This window comes from Piliocolobus tephrosceles, chromosome 10, assembly GCF_002776525.5.
Source record: "Piliocolobus tephrosceles isolate RC106 chromosome 10, ASM277652v3, whole genome shotgun sequence".
Lineage (NCBI taxonomy): Eukaryota > Metazoa > Chordata > Mammalia > Primates > Cercopithecidae > Piliocolobus > Piliocolobus tephrosceles.
Genome location: NC_045443.1, coordinates 7,028,854 through 7,055,746, shown reverse-complemented (window position 1 = coordinate 7,055,746; position 26,893 = coordinate 7,028,854). Strand labels below are relative to the sequence as shown.

The 26,893-nt window shown below is 46.6% G+C and overlaps 1 protein-coding gene across 19 annotated transcripts; it reads left to right on the top strand.

Moving 5' to 3' along the window:
- The first annotated feature begins 359 nt into the window (after positions 1-359).
- On the top strand, positions 360-24,904 carry ZNF384 (zinc finger protein 384). 19 transcript variants are annotated; one of them, XM_023232384.2, is made up of 13 exons: positions 361-573; positions 782-843; positions 1,742-1,801; positions 11,813-11,883; positions 12,155-12,392; positions 12,628-12,675; positions 12,878-13,211; positions 14,067-14,159; positions 17,978-18,202; positions 18,879-19,061; positions 20,579-20,657; positions 22,227-22,385; positions 23,284-24,897. In XM_023232384.2, the coding sequence occupies exons 4-13, from the start codon at positions 11,818-11,820 to the stop codon at positions 23,671-23,673; spliced, it is 1,815 nt and encodes a 604-aa protein (XP_023088152.1). In that variant the 5' UTR covers positions 361-573; positions 782-843; positions 1,742-1,801; positions 11,813-11,817; the 3' UTR covers positions 23,674-24,897. The 19 variants fall into 19 exon arrangements, with proteins under 19 accessions (XP_023088155.1, XP_023088154.1, XP_023088152.1 ...); XM_023232380.2 differs by having other exon boundaries at positions 1,371-1,801; XM_023232382.1 differs by lacking the exon at positions 361-573 and adding an exon at positions 1,371-1,514 and having other exon boundaries at positions 582-843.
- The last annotated feature ends 1,989 nt before the right edge of the window (positions 24,905-26,893 follow it).

Below are 26,893 nucleotides of genomic sequence, written 5' to 3'. Positions count from 1 at the left end.
TCTTGGGGGTATCAGAAAAAATAATGGTAATTTCCTACATCAGCTTATTCCACCCAGAGGGAAGAGAAACGGAGTCCTAGCATCTGAAGAACCCACACCTCTCCTACCTTGATGGATAATTGATGAACCTGTCGCGTTTCCACCATCCCCCCCGCCCCCCACTTCCCCAGAAGTCCCTTCCGGAAGCCCAGGGCCGCAATCCTCCGGTTTCAGCTTTTGCCCTTAGCGGAACCCGCCTTCACTTCCGCTATAGCGTCACATCCCCTCTACCCGGTCGCTGGGCAGAAGCTACTTCCGCCCCGAGTTACCGTAACTTCTGCCCTGACTATCTCGCAGCTCTAGCGGCGCCGGATGTGTTCCAGCCACTCCCGGAAGTGACTCGGCTTTTGCACGCCCCTCTTTCTCCATTAGCGCCCCCCCTACATTGCTATTTCCCTCCCTCCCCCCTTTTCGTTTCCGGCGCTCCCGCCTTCTCTCAGCAGAGCTCTTCTCTGAGCCTGTTGGGGGGAGGGAGGGAGGGGGGCGTGGAGGAATTGGGGTTCGCGGGAGCACGAGCTGCAGCACCACTTCCGGGTGAGTGCAAGGGGAGGGCGGCGGGGAGGGGGGGCCACCCACTGCCTCGCGCCCCCGCCTTGCGGGTGTCTCGCGCGCGTTCCCTGCGTGTGAGTGTGTGGGTCTGTCTCGCGCCAGAAGTGCGTGCCCGCGCGCTGCGCCTCGCGCTTTCTCCCCTCCCTCGCCCCCTCCTGGTCCTCCCACCCCACTCGGCTCCCTCGTTTCCCAGCAAACGCCGCCCCTCCCGCGCTCTGGCTCAGGCTCTGGCGCCGCCGCAGCCGTCGCCGCCGGGTGAGTCTCGCGCCGCTGCAGCCGGCGCGCGCCAAGCTCCCTGCTCCTCCCCCTCCCCTTTTCCCTGGGCGGGCGGGGAAGGGGGGGGTCCACGATGTGACTGTGTGTGTGTGTGTGTGTGTGTGTGTGTGTGTGTGTGTCCGTCCCGGAACCGGAAGTGGTTGTGGAGGAGCGGGCGATGGGGAGGAATGGGGGGGTTTAGGGGGCGGGTGCCTGTCTGGTGGGTGGCAGAGTTCAGCTCCCTGGAGGGGAAGGAGGGACGTCCCAAGGAAGGGTCTTTGAGAAAGGGGTAGGGGACGACATCAGGAGAAGGCTCCCAGGAACTGTCTCAGGGGAGCGAAGGTTTTGGGGGGACAGCTGGGGTCTCCAGTAGACAGACCACGGTGCAGGCTGAGGGAGGTACTTCTTGGCACAAGGCCTTGGGGAGGCAGGGGGCGAAGTCCTCGAAGAAGTGGGGGGAAGGCTAGAGGAAGTGACTGGGCCTGAACTGGCACTGTGCCTGACACAAGGGCTTGTGCATCCCCCAGCCCTCAGCTTTGCCTTCTGAAGCCACTCCTCTGGGGCAGAGACCCTCCTCCTGCTCCATCTCTTCTGTTCTCTGACCCCTGGTTACCTGTGGCCTGGGAACGAACGAGGACCAGTCTGAGCCTAGGAGTGGAATCCACACGCTGGTGATAAGAGTTCGTCTTAGTTTCTGGGAATTGGATTTATTTCCCTCGTATCCACATAGAGGGTTGCACTACACTCCTGTTATTATATCCACCCATCTTTGGATTGCTGGTTGGGGGGTCTGCCTGCCTTCCAGACTGACTGCTGACAAATAATTCCTGAGGTTCTCCACAGTTCTGTGTTGGCCGCACCCTGCCTGGCCCCTGTAACCTAGACAATTTGTTTACAGAAAGTTCAGGAGCCCTGGAAAGGAGAAGGAATAAGACGGCAGGAGGAAGAGAGAGAGAGGGTAAGAATTTTTGGGTTAATGGCTTTTCTGGTTTTGGGGGAGAAGGGGTCACAACCAAATGGGGCGTGCGTGTGTGTTTCACAATGTGATGGAATACTTAAAGTGATAGCAATTGTAATGCTGAGGTTTGTTGTGGGAGAAAAAGCAGCTTGCTTCTATTATCTATTGAGGGTCCCCAGGAAGTTTTTGTATAAAAACTTGGTACTGTACCCTATCACTTTCCATTCCCACTAATGCTCATCAGGAATGAAATGTGAAGTGCTCAGGTGAAGCCACTGAATAGTGTTCCCTTGTGTCCAAAGGAGAGATTTTTTATTCTGCTTTGGGACACAAAGACCCTAAGTGCCAATATAGTCTTTATGGAATTGCTTTCCTGTATCTGGAACAAGCAGGGCTGAGTTTAGAATGGAGTTCCTATCACGAATACTCCAGTGGAGTGTTAGAAGTGGGTCTGTGGAGTGATTAGAATCTGTGACACAGGATTATTTGAGTTTGGTGTGGCAAGATGAAATTTTCAGGGAAAAAAAAAAAGAACAAAAAAACTGCTTCATGGGTAGTTTGGAGTGAAGTGGATAAAACTGTATGGAGTAGACTCCAGAAGTAGGTCTGGAAGAGTTTTGGGTGGCCTGAAAATGGCAGTGAGTGAACCTAAAGAGTTTGAGTTCGGAGCTTATGATCCCAGAGGTATCTTTTAAAAACCAGTTCCAGGTTGATTTATAAAATGCTCTGAAGGTTTCTGAGCCAAGTTGTTGATTAAATATTGGGTACATATCTCTTCTCCAGTCTTATTTATTTTGACCTCACATTCCCCAGATCCATCATTTATAGTGGAACAGACAGGGCAAGGAGAACCACAGTGCTGTCCCTCCCACAGAATGCAGGGTGTAGTGGTCCAGTGGTGCCCAGGGTAGAAGCTGTTGGCCCAGGTTGCCAGCCGTGTGGTGGTAGCAGTCCTGTTGAGTCTGTGCATGGTGCGATGGTGTTTCCCAGTAACACTGGGGTGCATTTGTTCTGAGTTACTTGTACTTGGAAGAGTTTATGGATAGTAGCAGGAAAGCCTCACACATCCTACTGGGATGGCCCTTCTTGAATGTCTTTAGAACCTGAGAGAAAGAGATTTTGTTTCCTTATTGAGAAAAAAAAAAAAAAAACTTTCTCTGTGTTTCTTCATTACAAGTCTTGAGCTAAGGTAACTTTTTGCAGTTGTATGGTTTTGGAATGGTTTCTTAATAGTGTCTAAGTTCTTTCTGTAGTTGAATTCAAGTTGATTTTTTTTTCCATCTTGTTGATGTTACTTGTAGATGATTACTAAACTGGAGGCTATAGATTTGTTACTTTTGGGTAGATCCTTTGTAATTATGTAGTCCTCATGTAATTTTCACTAATTGGCACTAATAGTCCTCATCTTGTGAAAGTATTTCTGTAACTCTTCCTTTCAGAAGCACTTGAGGTATTTAATTCTTTCTCTTTTTTGTGCTGCCTTTACCCCATTACCATTACCATATGCTTTACAAACTTCTTTATAAAGGCCTCATCCTCTTCCATTCTCCATCCTAATAGAAACCTCGTGAAATGGTTAATTCTTCCACTTAAATAGTTAAGAGTCATCCACTGATATAGGACCTAGAATTAGAATTCACAAGTCTTGGCTGGTCACGGTGGCTCATGCCTGTAATCCCAGCACTTTGGAAGGCTGAGGAGACCGAATCACCTGAGGTCAGGAGTTCGAGACCAGCCTGGCCAACATGACAAAATCCCATCTCTACTAGAAATACAAAAATTAGCCAGGTGTGTTGGCAAGCGCCTGTAATCCCAGCTACTTGGGAGACTGAGGCAGGAGAATTGCTTGAACCTAGGAGGTGGAGGTTGCAGTGAGCTGAGATCGTGCCACTGCACTCCAGCCTGGGCAACAAAGTGAGACTCCGTCTCAAAAAAAAAAAAAAAAGTTAATTCACAAGTCTTGATTCCCAAGGCCATTCTCTAGCTACTGAAGTTGATGAATGTATTTCATGGTTTTCTAAGAGTTGGTTGTGTTAAGGGAATGCTATTTTCTTGGGAAAAGAAAGTCATGCTTTGTTTGAAAAAATAACAGTAAAAAACAATTAGTGGGTTCTGGGAAAGAGATGGTGGTCTTCTCCGTATCTGCCAAAAACACCTGCTGGAAGCCATGTCATCTTTATCCCTGGCTGGTTGGTAGCATTATGGAAGGATGTGGTCAGACAGACAAAGCTCTGGTCCGAGAGTTCAAGTCCTGCTGTGTTTCATGACTGTTATTAATACTTGATAATGTCTCTCTTCTGTATCTCCTGAGGGCTTCTGAGATTTCTTTTGAGATTGGAGAAGGAATATGCAGTTCTTGTGTCTCTGAAGAGAAAATTACCCTCCAACTTATAGTAAACCTCCCTTCTTTTTTTTTTTGAGACGGAGTCTCGCTCTGTCACCCAGGCTAGAATGCAGTGGTGCAATCTCGGCTCACTGCAAGCTCCACCTCCCAGGTTCACGCCATTCTTCTGCCTTAGCCTCCCGAGTAGCTGGGACTACAGGCGCCCACCACCACACCCCGCTAATTTTTTATATTTTTAGTAGAGACGGGGTTTTACCGTGTTAGCCAGGATGGTCTCGATCTCCTGACCTCGTGATCTGCCCACCTCAACCTCCCAAAGTGCTGGGGTGCTGGGATTACAGGCATGAGCCACCGCGCCTGGCCTTTTTTTTTTTTGAAACTGAGTCTCGCTCTCGCCCAGGCTGCAATGCAATGGTGTGATCTCTGCTCACTGCAACCCCTCCTCCTCCCAGGTTCAGGCGATTTTCCTGTCTCAGCCTCCCGAGTAGCTGGGATTACAGGCGCACGCCACCACACCCGGCTAATTTTTTGTGTTTTAGTAGAGACAGGATTTCACCATGTTGCCCAGGCTGGTCTTGAACTCCTAAGCTCAGGCAGTCCACCCGCCTTGGCCTCCCGAAGTGCTGGGATTACAGGCATGAGCCACCTCGCCCAGCCGTAAACGTCCCTTCTTCTTAACTGAACAGTTGAGGCTTGGTGTAATAGTAAAATTGATCCGAGAACCCGGATTTTCAACCTGCCAGCATTTTTCTTTCCACCAGTTATATCTTTCCTTCTCTTTTGTTTTTTCTTTTTATTCTCTTTTTCTTCTTTTTTTTTGAGACAGGGTCTCACTCTGTTGGCCAGACTGGAGTGCAATGCGTGATAATGGCTCACTGCAGCCTCGACCTCCTGGGCTCAAGCTATCCTCCTGCCTCAGCCTCCCAAGTAGCTGGGATTACAGGTGTGAGTCACCATGCCCAGCTGCTTTTTAAATTTTTTGTAGAGATGTTTAATTTTTTGTAGATACAAGGTCTCCCTATTTTGCCCAGACTGTTCTTGAATTCCTGGGCTCAAGTGATCCTCCTACTTTGGCCTCCCAAAGTGCTTTCTTTAAATATATTGGCATAATCATGAAAACTGGCACTCTCTGTGTGGACATGAGTTTTCTGTTAACATCAGTGGGCTTCTTTGGGTGATAAGAATGTTGATATGTGCCTGCTTGGATGTTGGGATGGATTGGAGAAATTTCCTCCACAAAAGATAAAGTGGGAAAACAGACAGTAAGCAGGTCTGGCACCAGAGCACCCTGTTACACAACTCTAGTGGGCACCATTTACATTGTATTCTAGCAATAGTTTTGATTCTTAGCTCTGCATTCACCAGAGCGCCCTGTTACACAACTCTAGTGGGCGCCATTTACATTGTATTCTAGCAATAGTTTTGATTCTTAGCTCTCCATTGATCTCATTTCAGGAGTACAGAGATGATTAAGTCCGTCTCATCAGTGGCACAGTGGCATAGCATTTCTCAGGTGTCGTTTTGCTGGTAAAAGTGGCTTCTAGTTGGATGAGCAGTACTCTCTGTGGTCCCCCTTTTGGACTGACCTATTTCTCAGAAGCCCGTAACACATATGTATTGTCTTGTCTTGTCCTTGGACCAGCTGTGGTTCGCTTAAGCATCAAAGCAGAGCAATCAACTAGGTATCCAAGGAAGTGGAGGGGCTTTTTATTTATTTTCCTTTGTAACGTCTGGCCTCTTTATTCAGGCTCTGTCATCTTAAAAAAAGTTATCTTGGTAGCTAAGTCAGGTTTCACAGAATAGGGAATATGACCTTGAACCGCATATCATTTTGCTGTTATCAGAAACTTCAATTTTGAAAGCATTTGTTGAGAACTAGCTGGAAAATACATAGTTCATTCCTGGAAATATTCTAAATTTTATTTCCTGAATCAAGCCGTAACACAAAGTGTGTACTACAGTTGTGTGGTTTTGGTTCCTTGTAGAACCCCTTTCCTTAACTTGCACTTTGGTGCCTGGATTCACATTCCTGCTTTGCTATTTGCTGTTGAACTCTGTGCCTCCAGTTTCCTCATTTCAAATGGGAATTACAGTACCTACCTCATTGTTGCAGGGACTAAATGATGTAATAGTTGTAAAGTGCTTAGAACGCTGCCTTGAACACAGTAAGTGCTTAATAAGTTTTAATGATAATGATAGTGGTGATATTGTCCACCACTGTTTTGTTTTGTTTTTTTTTTGAGACAGTCTTGTTCTGTTGCCCAGGCTGGAGTGCAGTGAGTGGTGCGATCTTGGCTCACTGCAACCTCCACCTCCCAGGTTCAAGCTATTCTCCTGTCTCAGACTGCTGAGTAGCTGGGACTGCAGGCATCTGCCACCATGCCTGGCTAATATTTGTGCTTTCAGTAGAGACAAGGTTTCACCATATTGGCCAAGACTGGTCTTGAACTCCTGACCTCATGATCCACCTGCCTTGGCCTCCCAAAGTGCTGGGATTACAGGCATGAGTCACCGTGCTGAGCCTCCTCCTTCCTACGTTTTCACATCCATAGTGCATTTATTTCCTTCATTCTTTTTTTTTTCCTTTGAGACAGGTTCTTGATCTGTCACCCAGACTGGACTGTGGTGGTGCAATCTCGACTTAACTGCACTCAGGTGATTCTCCTGCCTCAGCCTCCCAAGTAGCTGGGACTACAGGTGCCCGCCACCACACCTTGTGTATTTTTATTAGAGGTGGGGTTTTGCCATGTTGGTCAGGCTAGTCTTGAACTCCTGAGCTCAAGTGACCCACCCACCTTACCCTCCCAAAGTGTTAGTATTACAGGCACGAGCCACCACACCCAGCCAACTTCCTTGATTCTTTGGGGAAAATTATACATTGGCCCTTTGTTTCTTTTACTCTCCCTCTTAATTATTATTTTTGATCTTTTTTTTTTTTTTTTGAGACAGAGTCTTGCTCTGTTGCCCAGGCTAGAGTGCAGTGGTGAGATCTCAGCTTGCTGCAACCTCCACCTCCCAGGTTCAAGCAAGTCTCCTGCCTCAGCCTCCTGAGTAGCTGGGATTACAGACGTGTGCCACCATGCCTGGCTAATTTTTATATTTTTAGTAGAGATGGGGTTTCATCATGTTGGCCAGGTTCATCACGTTGGCCAGGCTGGTCTCAAAGTCCTGACCTCAAGTGATCCACCCGCCTTGACCTCCCAAAGTGCTGGAATTACAGGCATGAGCCACCGCACCCATTCTCTCCGTTCTAATTCTCTACTTATTCCCACCATTTATCACCACTCTTACTTCTTGTCTGTTTCGTTTCCCTCCACTAGAAGGTTGGACATGGATTGTGGATAAGATTTGAACCCCTAGCATTGTCTGCAAAATCTATATATGTAGTCTACTGGTTGTTCAATTCATGAAATATGTAATTGTGTCTTGGTGATAAAGTCGTGTGTTGGGGATATTTATAAGATACAGATGTAAAAGATGTGATTGCTGCTTCCCAAAAAGTTTGGCAAGATTGGATTCTCTTAAACTATGATCTGATTGTTATCTTGATTCTGTTGGCTGAAGATAACCTGAGACCCCCATCTTTGCTTTGTTTTGTTGTTTGTTTGTTTTTGAGACGGGGTTTCTCTCTGTTTCCCATGCTGGAGTGCAGTGGCTCAGTCTCTGCTGACTGCAGCCTCTGCTTCTCGGGCTTAAATGATTCTCCTGCCTCAGCCTCCCAAGTAGCTGGGATTACATGCACCCGCCACCATGCCCGGCTAATGTTTGTATTTTTTGTAGAGATAGGGTTTCACCATGTTGGCCATGTGGGTGGACTCAAGCAGTCTGCCCACCTCCGCCTCCCAAAGTGCTGGGATTACAGGCGTGAGCCACCGCAACTTGCATGGTTTTTTTTGTTTGTTTTTTGAGACGGAGTCTCGCTCTGTGGCCCAGGCTGGAGTGCAGTGGCCGGATCTCAGCTCACTGCAAGCTCCGCCTCCCGGGTTTACGCCATTGTCTTGCCTCAGCCTCCCGAGTAGCTGGGACTACAGGCGCCTGCCACCTCGCCCGGCTAGTTTTTTGTATTTTTAGTAGAGACGGGGTTTCACCATGTTAGCCAGGATGGTCTCCATCTCCTGACCTGGTGATCCACCCGTCTCGGCCTCCCAAAGTACTGGGATTACAGGCTTGAGCCACCGCGCCCGGCCAACTTGCATGTTTTTTAAGAGATGGGGTGTTGCTCTATTACCCAGGTTGGAGTACGGTGGTGTGTTCATAGCTCACTGCAGTCTTGAACTCCTGGGCTCAAGCAGTTTTTCCACCTCAGCCTTCTAAATACCTAGGATTATGGGTATACACGACCACACCCCCCCCCTTTTTTTTTTTTTTCAATTTTTTTTTAGAGGCACGGTCTCGAATATATTGCTCAGGCTGGTCTCAAACTCCAGACCTCAAGTGATCCTCCTGCCTAGGCCTCCCAAAGTGTTGGGATTACAAGCATGAGCCACCACACCCAGCTGTAAGACCCCTTTATAAAGCTATGGCTGGAAGGACCAAGTTAGTATCTGTATCAGAGACTGATTCATTTTACTGTGTTTTATAACTCAGAAAACAGAATTGATGTATACTTGATCTTTGGTCCTTATTAATAGTGAGCCTATTTATGTGAAACTGTTGTAGTCACAGATTTGGTACGTTACACCCTTGCTACTTTTTAAAAAGGCTGAAATTCAGTTTTTCCCTTTATAGATTCTATGAAAATTGAGGGTGTTGTTTAATAGAACAAAAAAAGTGATGTTTTCTATAAAAGAATAAGGAACAGAGTTATGTTAGAGTGATTTTCAGCTTCAGCGCCTTTGTTGAAGATCCTTCCCTGTTTCCTTAGTATTTAAAACTGAGTTTCTGTGCCCAGTCTGCCCTTTAGCTCTCAGTATATCTAGTGTCTGCCTCCAGTGTATCCTCAGTGGGTCTAACTTGCCTGTCACGGGTCTTCCCCACCTGAACCTTGGTTGTGCTTTGCTCAGAGTAGCAGCCTGGTAATACTGTTTGTTTTTTGTTGTTGTTCCTCATTTCTCCATTTCACCAGTCTCACACTCTCTTCTTCTTTGCCTTTTGTGGGGCTCTGTCTTCGCTGGTTCAGGATTTTGGGAAGCTACTCTTGACCAACATACTGCCAGTTAAACCTTGGTAGGAGAAGTGATCAGAATGTGAAACCGGGTCGTGGGATGCCTGTGTTCTGTACCCATCTGTTGCTTGTTGGCATGATTCTGGGGGGTAACTTTTCTTGCTGTTTATTTCTCACAAAGGTTTCTTTTCCTTTTTTTTTTCTTTTTTTTTTGAGATGGCGTTTCACTCTTGTTGCCCAGGCAATGGCGCAGTCTTGGCTCACTGCAACCTCCGCCTCCCAGGTTCAAGCAATTCCCTTGCCTTAGCCTCCTGAGTAGCTGGGATTACAGGCACACGCCACCATGCCTGGCTAATTTTTTGTACTTTTAGTAGAGATGGGGTTTCACCATGTTGGCCAGGCTGGTCTCGAACTCCTGACCTCAGGGGAATCAGCCCGCCTTGGCCTCCCAAAATGCTAGGATTACAGGCGTTAGTCACTGCGCCTGGCCGGAAGCGTAGTTTTTGAGAAATATAAAGCAGGAGTCTAGCACTCTTGCTATATGGTGTAGTGAGTGTTACTAAAAATATTTTGACTTGAGAATGGTGAAGGGTGAAAAAAATACAAAGCCAATAGAATGTCTATTCAAGTATAGTCAAATTTAAATATAAAAAAACACAAAATTAATTTTTGAAATGTGTTTTTGTTAAAATATTTAACCCAATTAAATATTTTAGAACTTCAATTTCACATTAGGAATTGAGGTTAGTAAACTGTGAGATTTATATATTTTATATTTTATGCATATATAATTTACATACAATAAAACACAAAGCTTTTAACTGTGTAGTTTGGTGAGTTTTGACCAAAATATACAGTATATTTACAAAACAGGCCCACTATTATGCCTGTTCTGAAACGCTTTGGAAACCTGGGATACTGCTAGTGCCAGAACACTTTTAAAACTACTAATGCCTTGATTCTCACTGCTCAGCACAGCATGTGTGGTACCCAATGTAGCACCATGGATGTTCTTAGACCTTGGTGGGATTGGTGGGGTGTGATCTTGATGGTAGGTGGTACTCAAAATATGCTTTGATTCTGATTTTTTTTTTTGAAATGGGGTTTTGCTCTTGTTCCCCAGGCTGGAGTGCAGTGGCGCGATCTCAGCTCACGGAAACCTCCGCCTCCCAGTTCAAGCGATTCTCCTGCCTCAGCCTCCCAAATAACTGGGATCATAGGCATGCACCATCACACCCAGCTAATTTTTTATTTTTAGTAGAAATGGGGTTTCACCAAGTTGGTCAGCCTGGTCTTGAACTCCTGACATCAAATGATCCACCTACCTTAGCCTCCCAGAGTGCTGGGATTACAGGTGTGAGCCACCACACCCAGTCTTCATTTTTTAATTTTCTTAGTCGTTTTATGTTCTGGCCTGGAACCTTTTCAAACCACATAGAACTGTAGACGTATTGGTTGGAACTCTTGAAAAAAAATTTTTTTTTTTTTTTGAGACGGAGTCTTACTCTGTCGCCCAGGCTGGAGTGCAGTGGTGCAATCTGGGCTCACTGCAAGCTCCGCCTCCCAGGTTCACACTATTCTCCTGCCTCAGCCTCCCGAGTAGCTGGGACTACAGGCGCCCGCCACCATGCCTGGCTAATTTTTTGTATTTTTAGTAGAGACGGGGTTTCACCGTGTTAGCCAGGATGGTCTCAATCTTCTGACCTCGTGATCTGCTTGCCTCAACCTCCCAGAGTGCTAGGATTACAGGCGTGAGCCACCGCGCCTGGCCGGAACTCTTGAAATTTTTATTGGCTGGGCACAGTGGTTCATGCCTGTAATCCCAGCATTTTGGGAGGCCAAGGTGGGCTGATCCCTTGAGCCTAGGAGTTCAAGACCAGCCTGGGCAACATGGAAAAACCCTGTCACTACTTTAAAAAAAAAAAGAAAGAAAGAAAGAAAAGAAATTAGTCCGGCATAGTGGTACACGGCCTGTAGTCCCAGCTCCCTGGGAGGCTGAGCCCGGGAGATTGAGGCTGGAGTGAGGCTGGATTGAGGCTGGAGTGAGCTATGATTGTGCCCTTACAGTGTAGCCTAGGTGACAGAGTAAGACCCTGTCTCAAAAACAGAAAAAATAAAACATAACATTTTTATTTTAAGGAGTATAGTTTTGAAGAATAAGAGAAAGGAATAATGATAGGTACTAGTACCTGGCCGTTTTCAAGTCAGTCAGTGATTTGTTTTCTGTGACCTCCCCTCTCATGACCTCAGTTTCTTTTTGCCAGCAAAGGAAAGTAATACCAGTTTTTCTTTAGGGGGCATGAATAACATTGTGTGAGTAAATGCGATACGTGTAAGTTCTTTCACGGTCATTAAGTAGGATAGCCTCTGTTGGATGGGGATACAGTGACAAGTGGCTCTGACCAAGGGACTAATGTGCTAGACACTAAGGTCTTGACTGCCAGTCCCCAACCATGTGATCAGGTGCCAGAGGAGACCAGGGACCTTTCAGTTCCCCTTCTCCATTGCTTAGCTTTTTCAGAGTAATTCCTGAATGTGATGTGTTCTCTCATTTTTTCTTCAGGTAGAATGGAAGAATCTCACTTCAATTCTAACCCATACTTCTGGCCTTCTATCCCCACAGTCTCAGGTCAGGTAAGTGGTGTTGCTTTCTTGCTCTCCCCAACTCTCAGTAGCAAGTTCTGTTACTGTGGAGACTGAAGGTACACCACATGCTGTTTTACTTCGTCCCCCACCGCTGAGAATTATCTAGTGTTTCTGCCTTGGCTTCTCTCTAGAAGGCCAAAGGTATGAAGTACTCATCCTTGATCCCTAAGGCGGACAGACACTGAACTGTGCTCACAAGCAAGCAGAATCAGCCTCTCAGTCTGAAGAGGGTGCTCCGTTCCCCTTCCTTTTCTCTTAGATTGAGAACACAATGTTCATCAACAAGATGAAGGATCAGCTGTTGCCAGAGAAGGGCTGTGGTCTGGCTCCACCTCACTACCCCACCTTGCTGACAGTGCCTGCCTCAGTGTCCCTGCCCTCGGGCATCAGTATGGACACGGAGTCCAAGTCAGACCAGCTGACCCCACACAGCCAAGCCTCCGTTACCCAGAATATCACGGTGGTCCCTGTGCCGTCTACAGGACTGATGACTGCTGGTGAGCAACTCTGCTCTTCTCCAATCTGAGGTGTTGATCCTCCATGATCAGTACCCCAGGCTGGGGGGCTCCACGGACATGGGGAGTGGGATATGTGTTTGATTACTCAATCACATTTTTATTAAGTGCCTACTGTGTGCCTAGCAATGTGCTGGGCATTGTGGGGGATACAAAGAAGTAGAAGATGCGGTCCCTGCCTTTGAGGAGGTGACATTCTTTCCTTCTCTGAATCAAGGAGTCTCCTGTTCTCAGAGGTGGAGAAGAGAAGGGAGTCAATCAAGGGGTAAATCTCACTGTTACCAGGGGGGTGGGGACAAGGGTTAGGAAACCATTATTTTTCTACAGGGTTTGGGGTTTCCTATGTACTCTGGGTTGGGTCGGCAGGGGGGTGAGGGGTTAATTAGACAATGATGTGGGGGAAATGAAATAGGATTAGGATCAGAACTGAACAACATGACGCCATCTCCTTTTTCTCCCAATCCTAGGTCCGGGTTTGGTAATCACGTCCCCCTCAGGCTCTCTTGTGACCACAGCATCATCAGCTCAGACCTTCCCCATTTCGGCTCCCATGATTGTCTCAGCTCTTCCCCCTGGCTCACAAGCCCTGCAGGTTGTCCCTGACCTCTCCAAGAAAGTAGCATCGACCCTAACCGAGGAAGGAGGTGGAGGTGGTGGTGGAGGTGGCAGTGTGGCTCCTAAGCCGCCCCGGGGCCGGAAGAAGAAGCGGATGCTGGAATCAGGGCTGCCTGAGATGAATGACCCTTATGTCCTCTCCCCTGAGGATGATGATGACCATCAGAAAGACGGCAAGACCTACAGGTAAGACTCAGAGCCAGGGGCAGGATGAGGCGAGGATGCCTAGCTTGGTGATTCTCCCTGTACCCTCATTGTGTTCTGCCCCAGTCAGGTGCTACACTCTGACAGCTTCCCAGCTCTGAGCCACTTGCATGTCAGGTGTCCCATCATAGGATAGGAGGCAGAGCTGCTAGCATCTTGTTAGGATGCAGAGACCCATTTCACCCTTTCCTTTTTTTAACCCTTGTTTTGGGGGTCGTTAACACTGACTTATTTTTAGTAACAAAGTAGAATCTTTCTCTTGTAATGCGGCTTTATGCTGGGTTTGAGACTCTTGTCTGTAGCTCCTTTTTGCTTTCTACATATTCCATTCCTATTTTTCTAAGAAACTTTTCTGGTAAGCACCTAACCTATGTGCCATACACCAGTTCCTGGGTCATATTTGAACACTGAGCCTGCCTCACCCTGCATGGTTGGGATGATGGGAGGGGCTTTCATAAGAAGGTAGGAGGAATAGGAGGCCTCCCCCTTTGGAGTATATACTTACAGAATGACTTTGCTCGCTTTCTGATTTATGAAAGTCATTTTGATTCTCCACTTCCTCTAAGTTTGCCTTTACCAAAAAGCATATTTGCATGTGATACTATACAAAAATAATTACGTAAGTAAACTCCCCGCCCTTTGAAAGTTGAACATCTTTTAATCCCTTTGAGAACTGTCACGTGCCCTGGTGGGTTTGGGGAGTTTGGTAGCACTGTATAGAGTGGGATAACTACTGTCACAGCTTTGATATAGACGGGCAGATGTGCATGGCTGGGAGTCTGGGTCTGTCCTTAGTTCCTTAGTGTACCCAGATGGGCAATGTTGTTCCCATTTTAGGAGCGAAGGGAACTGCGGCACAGGAAATGGACAGAGCCTTGGGCTCATGGATTCAGTTCCCGGCTCCACCACGAATTTGCTGTGTGACCCTGGGCAAGTCCTTTTCCCCTCTCTGGGCCTCAGTTTCCTCATCTGTAAAATGGGGATAATTCTGTTTATGCCTCCCATTTGTTGGGAGTATATGTCAGATAAGATTTGAAATGTTGGGAACGTCAAAAGAAAGTTAAGAAATAGTTACTTAGCATTTATTTTTATTTGTGTGGTATAGTTCTACTGTGGAGAGTAGCCTACAGAGTGTTTAAATCGCTCTTTATAAGTGAAAATGAGAGGAGTGTTGCTATGCAAAATTGAGCACTGCAGAATTCCAGCTCATAATCCAAAAGTTCATTGCAGCTTTATTATTACAGGTGTACCCCACTTTATACAATAAAAGTGTTCCTGGAAAATGTTTCCATCATATCATATTATAAAGGTACCTGACAAGTTTGATTCATTTAAAGGCATTCTTTTATATATCAGTTCATAAAATTAAAATCCCTTTTAAGTTATCATATAGAAATCTGGATTCTTGTGTGTTTGTTTAAAGTGAGGCCATTGTGACATGGAGATACGTCTATATACAATTTGTAGAAGTAGTGGAAGGATCCTTTAACATCCTATAGAGAGAGCCCTCCTGATGGATCCAGGGTCCTCTCATTCTGCCCTTTCTTCACTGGGACCCACATTAAAGCTATCTCTGGACTTTCCAAACTGTGTATATTAAAAGAAATGTGAATATGCAGTTGGAAGAAAGCCTCATAGGACTTTCCACACATTCAGTATTTTTGAAATTCCTGAATGACCCTGCACCCAGGTGACTACAAAGAACTCTGAAATTGAAGGGAGACTTACTGTATCCTAGGTAAGCAGAATTTCTTCAGAAACTCAGAACTCTTGACGTTCCAAAGAATTTTTTTTTTTTTTTTTGAGACGGAGTCTCACTCTGTCGCCCAGGCTGGAGTGCTGTGGCACAATCTCAACTCACTCTAACTTCCGCCACCCGGGTTCAAGTGATTCTTGTGCCTCAGCCTCCCAAGTAGCTAGGACTACAGGCTCGCCACCATGCCCAGCTAATTCTTTTGTATTTTTAGTAGAAACAGGGTTTCACCATGTTGGCCAGGCTGGTCTCAAACTCCTGACCTCAGGTGATCCGCCTGCCTCAGCCTCCCAAAATGCTGGGATTACAGGCATGAGCTACTGTGCCCGGCAAAAGAAATCTTTTTAATCACAATGAATTTCTGTTTTGATGCATGTGTGGGTCAGCCATATCCATGTCAGTGGTCAGTAGCATTTGACTGGGTATTGGGGGAATTGGGTTCTGATACTCTGGGCAAGTCAACATATCTCCCACTCTTCATTCCCATATGTAAAATGGGAAGATCAACCATGCCTTCATCTATCTTGTAGAAATGTTTTGAGGCAAAGTCAGAATATCTGAAATTGTTTTGAGCATTTTAGGTAGCATGGATGATAATTCAAAGTGGCCATTGTAATCGTTATAATCAAGGCCATTGCATTGTATGCTTCCGAGGGCCCCGTTCTCATTGTGCTGGATGTGAATGGTGCCCCTGGAGGAATGCCCCCAGTGATATGGAGGCTGGCTTTTCTATCCTCTGCTGACTGCCACAACTCTCCAAAATTAAATTTCTTTCCAACCACCCAGCACCTTGCATTAGAGGACTCTCTCTTATTTGACTTCATAGGATTTTCAAGTTGGAAATATTTTAATGATCTCCTTGGTCAGTCCCTTCCTGGCAGATGATTCCAGTCTCTGCTTGAATACCTCTGGTGTTAGGAGTCTTAAAGTAGGCTGGCATCATGGCTTTGTAGTGAATAACTGCCCTTTGGCAAATTACTTACTTTCTGAGTCTTTGTGTTCCTTTCTGTAAAACATGGGTAAGGCTTGCCAGGTTGTGAGGAGTAGAAACTGTGTGTCTGAAGTGCCTAACCTAGTGCCTGGCACTGTCAGGCCTAACAACAAATGGCAACTATTATCATTATGCTCATCCTCATTATTATACCTAGTGTCTTCTGAGATTGTTCATTCCCTTGCCAGCACATTATAAATGAATTTAAGTTTTGCAAGTTCTCTTATTGGAAACTTGGATTAAGTGGGTTATTATTATTTTTTAAAATTAACCTTAATGTTAAGGGCAGAGTTGTTTATTGAACACCCTCACACACAAATTGATGAGATTTTATTTGGGTTAAAATAAATATGTTTTACCTGTCTGAGAAATTGTAGCATCAAGGGAAATCAGTTTGCAACTTTAGTACAGTTGCCCTTCAAGTGACAGTGTGTCCAGCTTCTAACCTCAGTCTTAGTGAAATATTTACTAGCATGAGCTCGTCCGTCAGCACTAAGGCTTAAGATGAATGCAGTTTTATTACTGGAGAATACTTGGCTTACCTTTGACTGTCCTAGGTGTTTGCTGGTCCTTCTGGGGGCAAAAATTTATTTCTCCATTTTACACACCAGAAAATTGAGGTCTATTAATGAGCAAGTTTATAACTGAACCCTGAGTAGAAGCCAGGCATCCCGATTCCCACTGGCTGTGTCCTTTGGGTTATGCTCACTATAAACAGAGCCTCCTTGTCTTCTGCAATGATTGGGCATCTCAGACAACTGCCAGGGATCAATAATCTGGTAACTAAAAAATTCTCCTGAGGTGAAAAAAGTGCAGAAATCATCACCCCACACCATCTGAAGCCTCTCTTAAGAAGATAAGTTAGGGAGAACCCAAAGAAGAGGGACTTGTACTAATTGCCTGGCTTCCAGGCCATTGCCTTTTCTACTAGCTCCCATTTTACTGGTGAATTGCTTACGAAAATGAAAGATAGCTCTTGCTCAGTAAAGTTTGAATAGTCGCGGCTTAACTTGCTCAGAGGCCTCCTTATTTGATATTTGGTGGACAATACCAGAGTGGAAAGGATTGCCAAGTTGGGATGAGTGAAAGTATGAACAGGTGCTACTGATGTCAACCCGGAGTGCTGACACTGGCTGCATGTGCTAGGGAAGAGAAAAGGTTTAGCTTGGAAGATAGGTGCTTTGTAAACATTTTTCTCCCAAATGCTTGAGGGATGGCACCTTCCCCTAGCAGCTACTTTGGTCATTGCAAAAGTGGTTTTCACTTGATTGTCAAGGGGCTCTGGGCAGGGAAGGGGTGGGTAGATGATGGATGGAACGTCAGATAAGAGGGTGGAGAGCAGACATACATGGTTTGAAAAAGCCCCTCCAAATAATTCTGATACTTCCTCACCCCCATCCCTCTAGGAATCACTGCCAAAAAAGAAGTAGGGGACAATCCGAGGGAAGAAAATTATCTGTGGAGGCAGGAGAGGATCTAGTTGTTCCTCATTATCATCCAGGGGTCTTGAGGAATACAGAGGCATGTACTTCATACATAGGAACATTAGAGAAAGGAATTCCTTAAATGTTTGACATCAAGCTGTAGGCAGAAGGAAAACAAGTTAACTGATATTCCTGGCCCACTGAAATTTGCATCTGCCCGGAGTTCATACTGTTACTCTGTTTTATCTGGTTGAAATACATTTTTGCACATCGAGGCAGTCCAGTCATTCAGCAAACATTTATTGAATATTTATAATGTGCTGGGCACCATGTTAGACGCTTAGGCCGTGAAGATGAACACATAGAGCTCTACTCTCAGGTTGGAGCAGGAGAGAGCTCAGATAGGTGGGCTTCTCTCATGTTAGACGCTTAGGCCATGAAGATGAACACATAGAGCTCTACTCTCAGGCTGGAGCAGGAGAGAGCTCAGATAGGTGGGCTTCTCTCGGAAGTAGACGGGAGGGTTCAGCCACACCTTCTTGGTGGGAAGGGTTCTAACCATTGCCCTCACTTGGCTCAGGTGCCGGATGTGCTCACTGACATTCTACTCCAAGTCGGAGATGCAGATCCACTCCAAGTCACACACCGAGACCAAGCCCCACAAGTGCCCACATTGCTCCAAGACCTTCGCCAACAGCTCCTACCTGGCCCAGCACATCCGTATACACTCAGGGGCTAAGCCCTACAGTTGTAACTTCTGTGAGAAATCCTTCCGCCAGCTCTCCCACCTTCAGCAGCACACCCGGTAAGGCTGCTCTTGGTTTACCCCACCACCTGGCCGTGAACCCTAAGGCCATGTTACCTGCACCTACTCCTCCACATGTATTTTTTTTTTTCCCTTTCACCTTTGCCCATTGGTAGCCTCAACCTCCTATTACTGTCTGTGGAAATTATATATCCTAGCTATTTGGGGGGCCTTGAAAATTGTGGTCTCCAATTCCAAAGTCTGGAACGATTTTTGTGGTTTCTCTCTGTGTCTGTGTTTGGAAATCTTCTGCAGAGCAGGCCTGCTTTTACTATATGCTTCAGTTCAGAGCCAAGGTGTGCATTCAACTTCAGGTCCATGGGGAACAGGCGGTATTGGTCTTTGTTCAAATTACTATTTGGAAGCAGGGTATCTGTGGTGAGTGTGTTAACCTTAGGAAAAAGCGGAGGGTTGATGAGATTGACTAAGTTTACCAGGAGCCATGGGTTGCAGCTCTTCATCATCTCACTGCCATTCTAGCCACCGACTTACGATCAGCAACAACCTAGATCTGGGTGTCCTCTTCATTTGCCTATCCAGGCTGGAGTGCTTTTGGGAGGAGGGAGGAAGGGGGTGCTCTCATCCGTCAAGCAACATCATTTCACCCAGCAGAGAGCTGAGCCCCTGGTGTCGAACTGCTTCCTCCTCCTCCCTTCCCTCCTCTCCTCTCCGGCAGGATCCACTCCAAGATGCACACGGAGACCATCAAGCCCCACAAGTGCCCGCACTGCTCCAAGACCTTCGCCAACACCTCCTACCTGGCCCAGCACCTCCGTATCCACTCGGGGGCCAAGCCCTACAACTGTTCCTACTGCCAGAAGGCCTTCCGCCAGCTCTCCCACCTCCAGCAGCACACACGGTAAGGGAGAGTGGCGGGCTACTGACCCCGCCCCGCTGGCATGCCCTCCCCACCCCCGCCCCGGACACACACAACAACCCGCATGCGGGGGGCGGGGGAGAGACCTGGCTGGAGGAGAGACCTGGCTGGCATCTGGGAGAAGGAAGACCAAACACCATTGGAGATTCAAGTGGACACAGAGCGAGCCTCTCTGGGGCAAGAGCGACATCGGGGAGCTGCAGTGACTGTATGACATTCAGTGGTCCATGGGAGACAGACACATACCCGGAGTGGAAACAACTGTTCTCTGATTTTCCTCCCTGAAAATACTCATGTACCCGTCTTGCAAGATTTGCCCCCTGATGCCAAAACAGAGTCATTTGAGTGGAGAAGACCGTACCTCTAGCCCTTAGGGCACCAATTATGAACAGGAGATAAAATCAGACATTAGCTGGACACCAGCCTGGTGACACCCACAGCAACAAGCAAGGCTCCGAGGGATGCCAAGAGTAAAGAACAAAAGAAAACATGTACTAAATGTTCAGAGAGAATCAGCAAACAGAAAATGAAAAACCTCATGCTTCGTAAAGATGCCCAGTGTTTATCCCGTGAATCTGGAGTGACTAGGAAGAAGTGAACCTGCCAACTAGAAGAGGTGATGATCTCCTTCGGTGCTATCTCAAGTTGAACTGGAGTCCAGACTTACAGGCCATAGACCGTCTCACCCGGCTTCTTGTGGATGTGATGATCTCAAAGTGATCAGGCATCTTGCTTTGAGAAGAGGAGGAATCAGGCTTTCTTCACAAAGAAGAGACGTGTCCTGTGACGTTTTTGAGATTTTATACCAGAGGTCCAGAAAAGCACCTGGTCATAGAGATGGTTCTGAAGTTGCTGATGAGGAGCGGGTGTCACTGCACCCTTAAGTCCTTGGCTCATCTTAGCAGAGGGCCCTGTGGTGTTGGGGAAAGAGGTCACATTGGTACTAAACTAGGCATTTCCTGCCATTAGGGAGCTGGACTGCAAAAAGTACTTAGAAGTTTTCATGAGTTTCCATTAATATCACTACTACTCTCCACAATCAGTGTAACTCTGCTTTTCTTTGATACCATAACATTCTCTGGAAGTGATGCTCAAGGCTGAGGGGATTGTTTCTGGCTATAAGGTGGGACCAAGGAAGACGCGTTGTTCTTTTCTTTTTCCTTGCCATTGTGTTTATCTTATGTTCTTGAATGTTCGTTAGGACGGTTACTGTAGGAGCTGACTTGTATGCCACATTGTGGGCTGCCTGTCCCTTGGGTGCCAAGTCCTCAGTCTCCTCCCCCAGCAGAGAGGAGCCTCAGCTTGAGCTGAGTGATGCAGGCATTGACCAGAAGCAAAGCATTAGTACCTGATCCACATCAGAGAGGAAGGCTGGTGCCTCTTGGAGGCTCATCTGATGTGCCTCCTTAGGAGAGCAGGATTGAACTGGAGAAAACTTGTTGAGCCAGTTCCTAAGTGGTCTTGCTGACATTCTTTCCCTTTCTTCTCATCCTGTGCAGAATCCACACTGGTGATAGACCATACAAATGTGCACACCCAGGCTGTGAGAAAGCCTTCACACAACTCTCCAATCTGCAGGTAAATGTTCCACCCTCCACACAGACCTTGAGTCTGAGACTTGGGGCTATTTGAATAGTATAGTGGTTCTCAAATGTTTTCAGGACTCCTTTACACTCAAAAATTATCGAGGGACCCAAAGAGTTTTTGTTTATGTGGGTAATAGCTATCTAAATAGAGGTTGTAAAACTGAAAAACCTGAAAAGTATTCATAATGGTAATCTGTTTAGAAAGAACAAAAACCCATTGTGTGTTAACATGAATAACATATTCCAAGACCCTCCAAAAACAACTGAGTGAGAAGAATGGCATGATTATACATTTTTGCAGGTGTCTATTTTTCATTTTTGGGATAGGACCTTGCTCTGTCACCCAGGCTGAGTGCAGTGGTGTGATCACGGCCCACTGCAGCCTCAGCCTCCCGGTCTCAAGTGATCCTTTCACCTCAGCCTCCCAAGTAGCTGGGATTATAGGCATGCACCACCACACCTGGCTGGTTTTTTAATTTTTGTAGAGATGGGGTCTTGCTATCTTGCCTAGGTTGGTCTCGAACTCCTGGACACAGGCCATCCTCCTGCCTCAGCCTCCCCAAAGTGCTGGGATTGCAGGCATGAGTCATTGCACCTGGCACAGGGGTCTTTAATGTCTTAAGCTAGAAGATGAGTAGATTCTCATATCTGCTGCTTCTGGCCTATTGTGTTATCACACATCATGTAACCTCTGTAAAGGTTACATGTAAAACATGGCAAAGTGAAGCCACTTGAAATTTTGAGGGAAGCAAGATTTCAGTTAGGTTTTTCATTTTGGGTGTGTGTGTGTGTGTGTGTGTGTGTGTGTGTGTGTGTGTGTGTGTGTCAGAGGCTCGCTCTGTCACCTAGACTGGAGTGCAGTGATACGATCTCAGCTCACTGCAGCTTCCACTTCCCGGGTTCAAGAGAGACAAAGGCAAACATTGTCTTATTATTTTGAAAAGATTTGACTGGGCGCAGTGGCTCACACCTGTAATCTCAACACTTTGGGAGGCCGAGGCGGGCGGATCACCTGAGCTCAGGAGTTCAAGACCAGCCTGGCCAACACGGTGAAACTTCGTCTCTACTAAAAATACCAAAAAAAAAAAAAATTAGCCGGGCGTGGTGGCATGTGCCTGTAGTCCCAGCTACTTGCAGGGTGAGGCAGGAGAATCGCTTGAACCCAGGAAGCAGAGGTTGCAGTGAGCCAAGATTGCACCACTGCACTCCAACCTGAATGACAAAGTGAGACTCCATCTAAAAAAAGAAAAAAGAGTTTTGATCCTGTGGGCCCCCTGCAAAGATCTTAGTGTTCCCTAAAGATCCCCGTGCCTCACTTTAAGAACTACTGGACTGGTGAGATGGGCATAAGCTGTCTTGGGATCCTGGTATGTGCTACATGAGGTATGCTTCCACCCTTAGCCTGTAGCTTCTCAAGTTTCATTGGAAACAATTTCTACTTTGTTCAGAGGGAGAGAGAAGCTGGGAGGCCTGACACCTACCTTTTTGCTTTCCAGCAAGGTCAAGGGGGCAGGAGGGAAGGGGACAGCGTATTCATTCTGGTTTCTCCCAATGTTCTCAGTCCCACAGACGGCAGCACAACAAAGATAAACCCTTCAAGTGCCACAACTGTCATCGGGCGTACACGGATGCAGCCTCACTAGAGGTGCACCTGTCTACGCACACAGTGAAGCATGCCAAGGTGTACACCTGCACTATCTGCAGTCGGGCATACACATCAGTGAGTGCTCCGTTTCTTCTCTTTCCTTCCTGATAGTCCTCTAAGAGTACAGTCCACTTCATCCCATTTTCTGGGTAGAGATCTGTTGCAGCAAATACCCTGCCTCCCTAGCTTCAACTTGGCAGAACAAGGAAATATTCAGAAATGAATTAGACCCATAGCCGAGGAATTTAGGGGATGCCTGATCCCCTAATCCTATAGAGACTGATAAACTGTAATTCTTCATTTTACTTAAACATAAGGCAAAATAAAGCCACTTGAAATTTTGAGGGGAGCAAGATTTCAGTTAGGTATTTTCTTCTTCTTCTTTTTTTTTTTTTGAGACAGAGTCTCGCCTTGTCACTCAGGCTGGAGTGCAGTGGTGTGATCTCGGCTCACTGCAACCTCCACCTCCTGGGTTCAAGCGATTCTCCTGCCTCAGCCTCCTGAGTAGCTGGGATTACAGGTGCATGTTGCCATGCCCAGCAAATTTTTGTATTTTTAGTAGAGACGGGATTGGTTGCCCAGGCTGGTCTCAAACTCCTGACCTCAAGTGGTCCACCTGCCTCAGCCTCCCAAAGTGCTGGGATTACAGGCTTGAGCCACCACGCCCGGCCCAGTTAGATATTTTCTGTGAGACTCCAGAAGAGGTTGTAAAGTTGTTTCATTCAGGGGTCTTCGAAAAAAATAGCAGCTCATTCCTTTGCCAGTTGAATGTTCACTGACTTCTAAAGGTTCCCCTCTCTTTTTTTTCTCAGTAGTGAGGCACTGAAAGTGCTACTTGAGTTTTGCTCAGTCTGGGTTCCAGAAAACCATTATAAACCTTAACTCTAGCAGAATTAGAGCCTAGGGTGCTAGTTACAAGTAATCTCTTTTCCTTCCTCTTCATCCCTCAACTTCTTTTTACCATCTCCCTCAGGAAACATACCTTATGAAACATATGCGCAAACACAACCCTCCTGATCTTCAGCAACAAGTGCAGGCAGCGGCGGCGGCGGCAGCAGTGGCCCAGGCCCAGGCCCAGGCCCAGGCTCAGGCCCAGGCTCAAGCTCAAGCGCAAGCCCAGGCCCAGGCCCAGGCCCAGGCGTCCCAGGCATCACAGCAGCAGCAGCAGCAGCAACAGCCACCACCACACTTCCAGTCTCCTGGGGCAGCCCCCCAGGGTGGGGGTGGTGGGGACAGCAACCCCAACCCTCCACCCCAGTGTTCCTTTGACCTGACCCCCTATAAGACAGCGGAGCATCATAAGGACATCTGCCTCACTGTCACCACCAGCACCATCCAGGTGGAGCACCTGGCCAGCTCTTAGAGATCCGTGCTGCCACCCACTGGGGAGAGGAAGAAGTAGTCCTGGTTTCTTCTTTCTCCAGCTCCTCTTGGTGGGAAAAGTCCTCTTCTTCCTTCACAGGCCTTGGCTCCATCTCCTTGGGCCTCAGGCACAGCTTTCCTTCACAGGATACCATCCTTTTTCTGAACTCTTCAAAAGGAACATCAGCCCTCCTGATTGCAAAGGAATACTGAGCTGATGGTGTCGTCCAGCAGCCTCCCCTCCCAAGCAAAGCTTTTAAAATTGGGGGTTGGTGCTCAAGGGAAGGATTTGCTATGACCTCATAGAAACTTGTCCAGTGTGGTCACTTACCCTATCCTTACCCTCCTTATCCTCAAAGTTTGGGTTGATAGAAGACTAGAGGCTGGCCCTCCCAGATAACAGAGAAAAGGGAGCCCCAAATGCAACCAGCCTCTTGTTCTATTTTTGCCTGCAAAAGAACAGAGGTTTCTCAGTTGCCTCAGTCCCTGAGAGCCATTTCTTCCCCTACATCGTCTCACTTCCTGTTGACTGCTGGTAGAAGATTCGGGGTAGGGGATAGACCTCCTTTTATTTGAAGGGGGCAAGGGCTGAGATGTGGTCCCCAAGGGGCCAGAAATTCCCAAGTTGGTCACAGGTGGCTTAGAAGTGTGGGTTATGGTTTTAGGGATTTCCTTGGAGCCTCTCTCCTTCTCTGCCTACACAGACCCTATACTCTCAGTCTCCCCAACCCACCCCCCAAGGAGCTGTGGGAGGCTTTGTGTTATCTGTGAAACTCCAAAACAGGGGTGTGGCGGAGAAGGGAGAGTTCAAGGCAAACACAAGGACTGGACTTAGCTCCCTAGGTGCCACGGTCAGATGCCGGACACGGATTTATATATAAATATATATATATAAATATATTATACCCACTCATCACGGCCATCTTTGTTGTAACCATTTCTGTGTTTATAAATGCATTATCTCTGAGAATTTTCATATTTGATGTTTTGTTTATTTTTGTCCTTTTTTTCCCTCTCTCCACCCCTGTCCTCCAGCCACAGCATTTTTTTTGTCTTTTTTTTTTTTTTTTTTAATCATGGCAGATTTCAGAGAAAAGGAAATTTTAAAAAAAAATCAGGAAACCAGTTGTTATAAAGCAATCTAAAAATGAAGAAAAAAAAAGAAAAAACCTTATGTACAAACCAAGGGGTGTTTTTAGAACATTGTATAGAAATAAATTCATGTGAAAGGATCAGAGGCAGTGGAGCTACTGATGTGAGCGAGCATGCGGAAAAGGCATTTGGGGAGATATCTAAGAACAGTATCTATAAACTGATTAATAGCAGAGTGTGTGTGTGATGAACGAGTGCTTGTGTGATGATGTCCCATGTGTGCAGTTCTCCGGTCATGGAAGGGTACAGTTTCATGATGTCTGCAGTGAATCCTGGTTGATGAGGACTTCTACATACACATTCTGTCATGGGGATTGCATTTCCTAAATAGGTGAGAGCAAGACTTTGGTTATGTGTTAACCCAACAACTCAGCTCCCTATGGAAGAAAAATGGAAGCCTCTTGGAAGGATCCACACTCCTGCCTGAGTCTGGAAGAGGGACTTGCAGTTGGCAGTGTATCCATATGTATGTTTATTACCTTGTGGGAATCATAACCAGTTAAGGGGTGCAAGATTGGTTTATGCAGGAGAGCTGTAGTACTATGGAGTAGAATGTGGTCATGAAACCTGGACTTAAGCCTACCATCAACCAGTGTTGGCCAGGGTGCTGCTTCAACTGTTAGTGAAAGGATTGGACTAGATAACTCTCAAGATTAACTTTTTTGAGAATTAAGAAGCTTGCTTTAAGGCTGGGTGCGGTGGCTCACACCTGTAATCCCAGCATTTTGGGAGGCCGAAGCAGGCAGACCACTTGAGGTCAGGAGTTCAAGACCAGCCTGGCCATTATGGTGAAACCCCATCTCTACTAAAGATACAAAAAAATTATCTGGGCATAGTGGTGGGCGTCTGCAATTCCAGCTACTCAGGCTGAAGCAGGAGGATCTTTTGAACCCAGGAGGCAGAGGTTGCAGTGAGCCAAGATCATGCCACTGCACTCCAGCCTGGGCGACAGAGTGAGACTGTCTCAAAAAAATAAAAATACAAAAATTAGCCAGGTGTGGTGGCACACGCCTGTGGTCCCAGCTACAGGCTGAGGCAGAAGAATCACTTGAACCTGGGGGGCAGAGGTTGCAGTGATCTGGGATCGCACCACTGCACTCCAGGCTGGGCCACAGAGTGAGATTCTGTCTGAAAAAAAAAAAAGAAAACCTTGCTTTAAGCACTGAAAAAGTGAAAGTTGTGACCAAGCTCCCACATCCCAAGAACTGGTGGTTCTCTGGGACTGCTGGCCAATAGTAGTTGTTACCTAGTTGGGCTGGGATAAATAAAGCGCACTTAATTTAGTGCTAGATACCCCGTGTGGACACCTAAGGTGGTGTATCAATATGTTGTGTAATACCAATGAATGTATCACATAGGACCAAATATGCCAGTGTTTCTTAGCTCCCTGGATATTTACTGCTTTTTCCTCCCACTCTCAACAGCTCTTGAAAAGGCTCTAATGGCCCTAACTTCACCAGTATTAAAATTTACTGCAACAACCCTATGAGGTAGGTAGTATTCTCATTGTATAGTAAAACAGGCACAGAGATTAAATTACTTACCGAAGGGCATGACTCTTGTAATGAGAGCCAAATTTCCTGGATTCTATTGCTGTATCTTACTACCTGCACACTAGTAAACCTGGGGTTTATGGACTACAGATCCTCTCAGCCCTGATACCCCCACCACTCTACAGCCCCTGACCCCTTTCTCCAGCCTGCTCTTACTGTCCAGATAATGTTTCAAATACATCCCTGCAGTCATCTCAAAGCAAAACAAAGCAACTTCCAATCCGCCCCGGGTTGGAAGTTCCTCCTCTTCATGTATTTGGTAGGAATTATATAGCTGAAAGTCTGTCTCATTAAAAACTTGACATAAGACATTGATAATTCTTAGGAAGGATGTGTGAGGGTATGAAAGGCGTGAGGGGTGGCAGCTATCTCTAAGATGCTATCTTACACCACTATTAGGTTATGGCCTTTGAGTTCTGTTTGCCTAGTGTGTTGGCAGCCTCTCATGCCCTTGACTGCTTTCCATTCTGATGAAAACCATAGAAATCACTCTACCATAGCTAACTAGAGTGATGG

Excerpts from the sequence above, each read along its gene's own strand:
- ZNF384 (XM_023232383.2), top strand. The coding sequence starts at position 11,818 with ATGGAAGAATCTCACTTCAATTCTAACCCATACTTCTGGCCTTCTATC. Across the intron at positions 11,884-12,154 it reads TCCCCACAGTCTCAGGTCAG|ATTGAGAACACAATGTTCAT; the intron begins GTAAGTGGTGTT and ends CTTTTCTCTTAG. Across the intron at positions 20,658-22,226 it reads CACAACTCTCCAATCTGCAG|TCCCACAGACGGCAGCACAA; the intron begins GTAAATGTTCCA and ends CAATGTTCTCAG.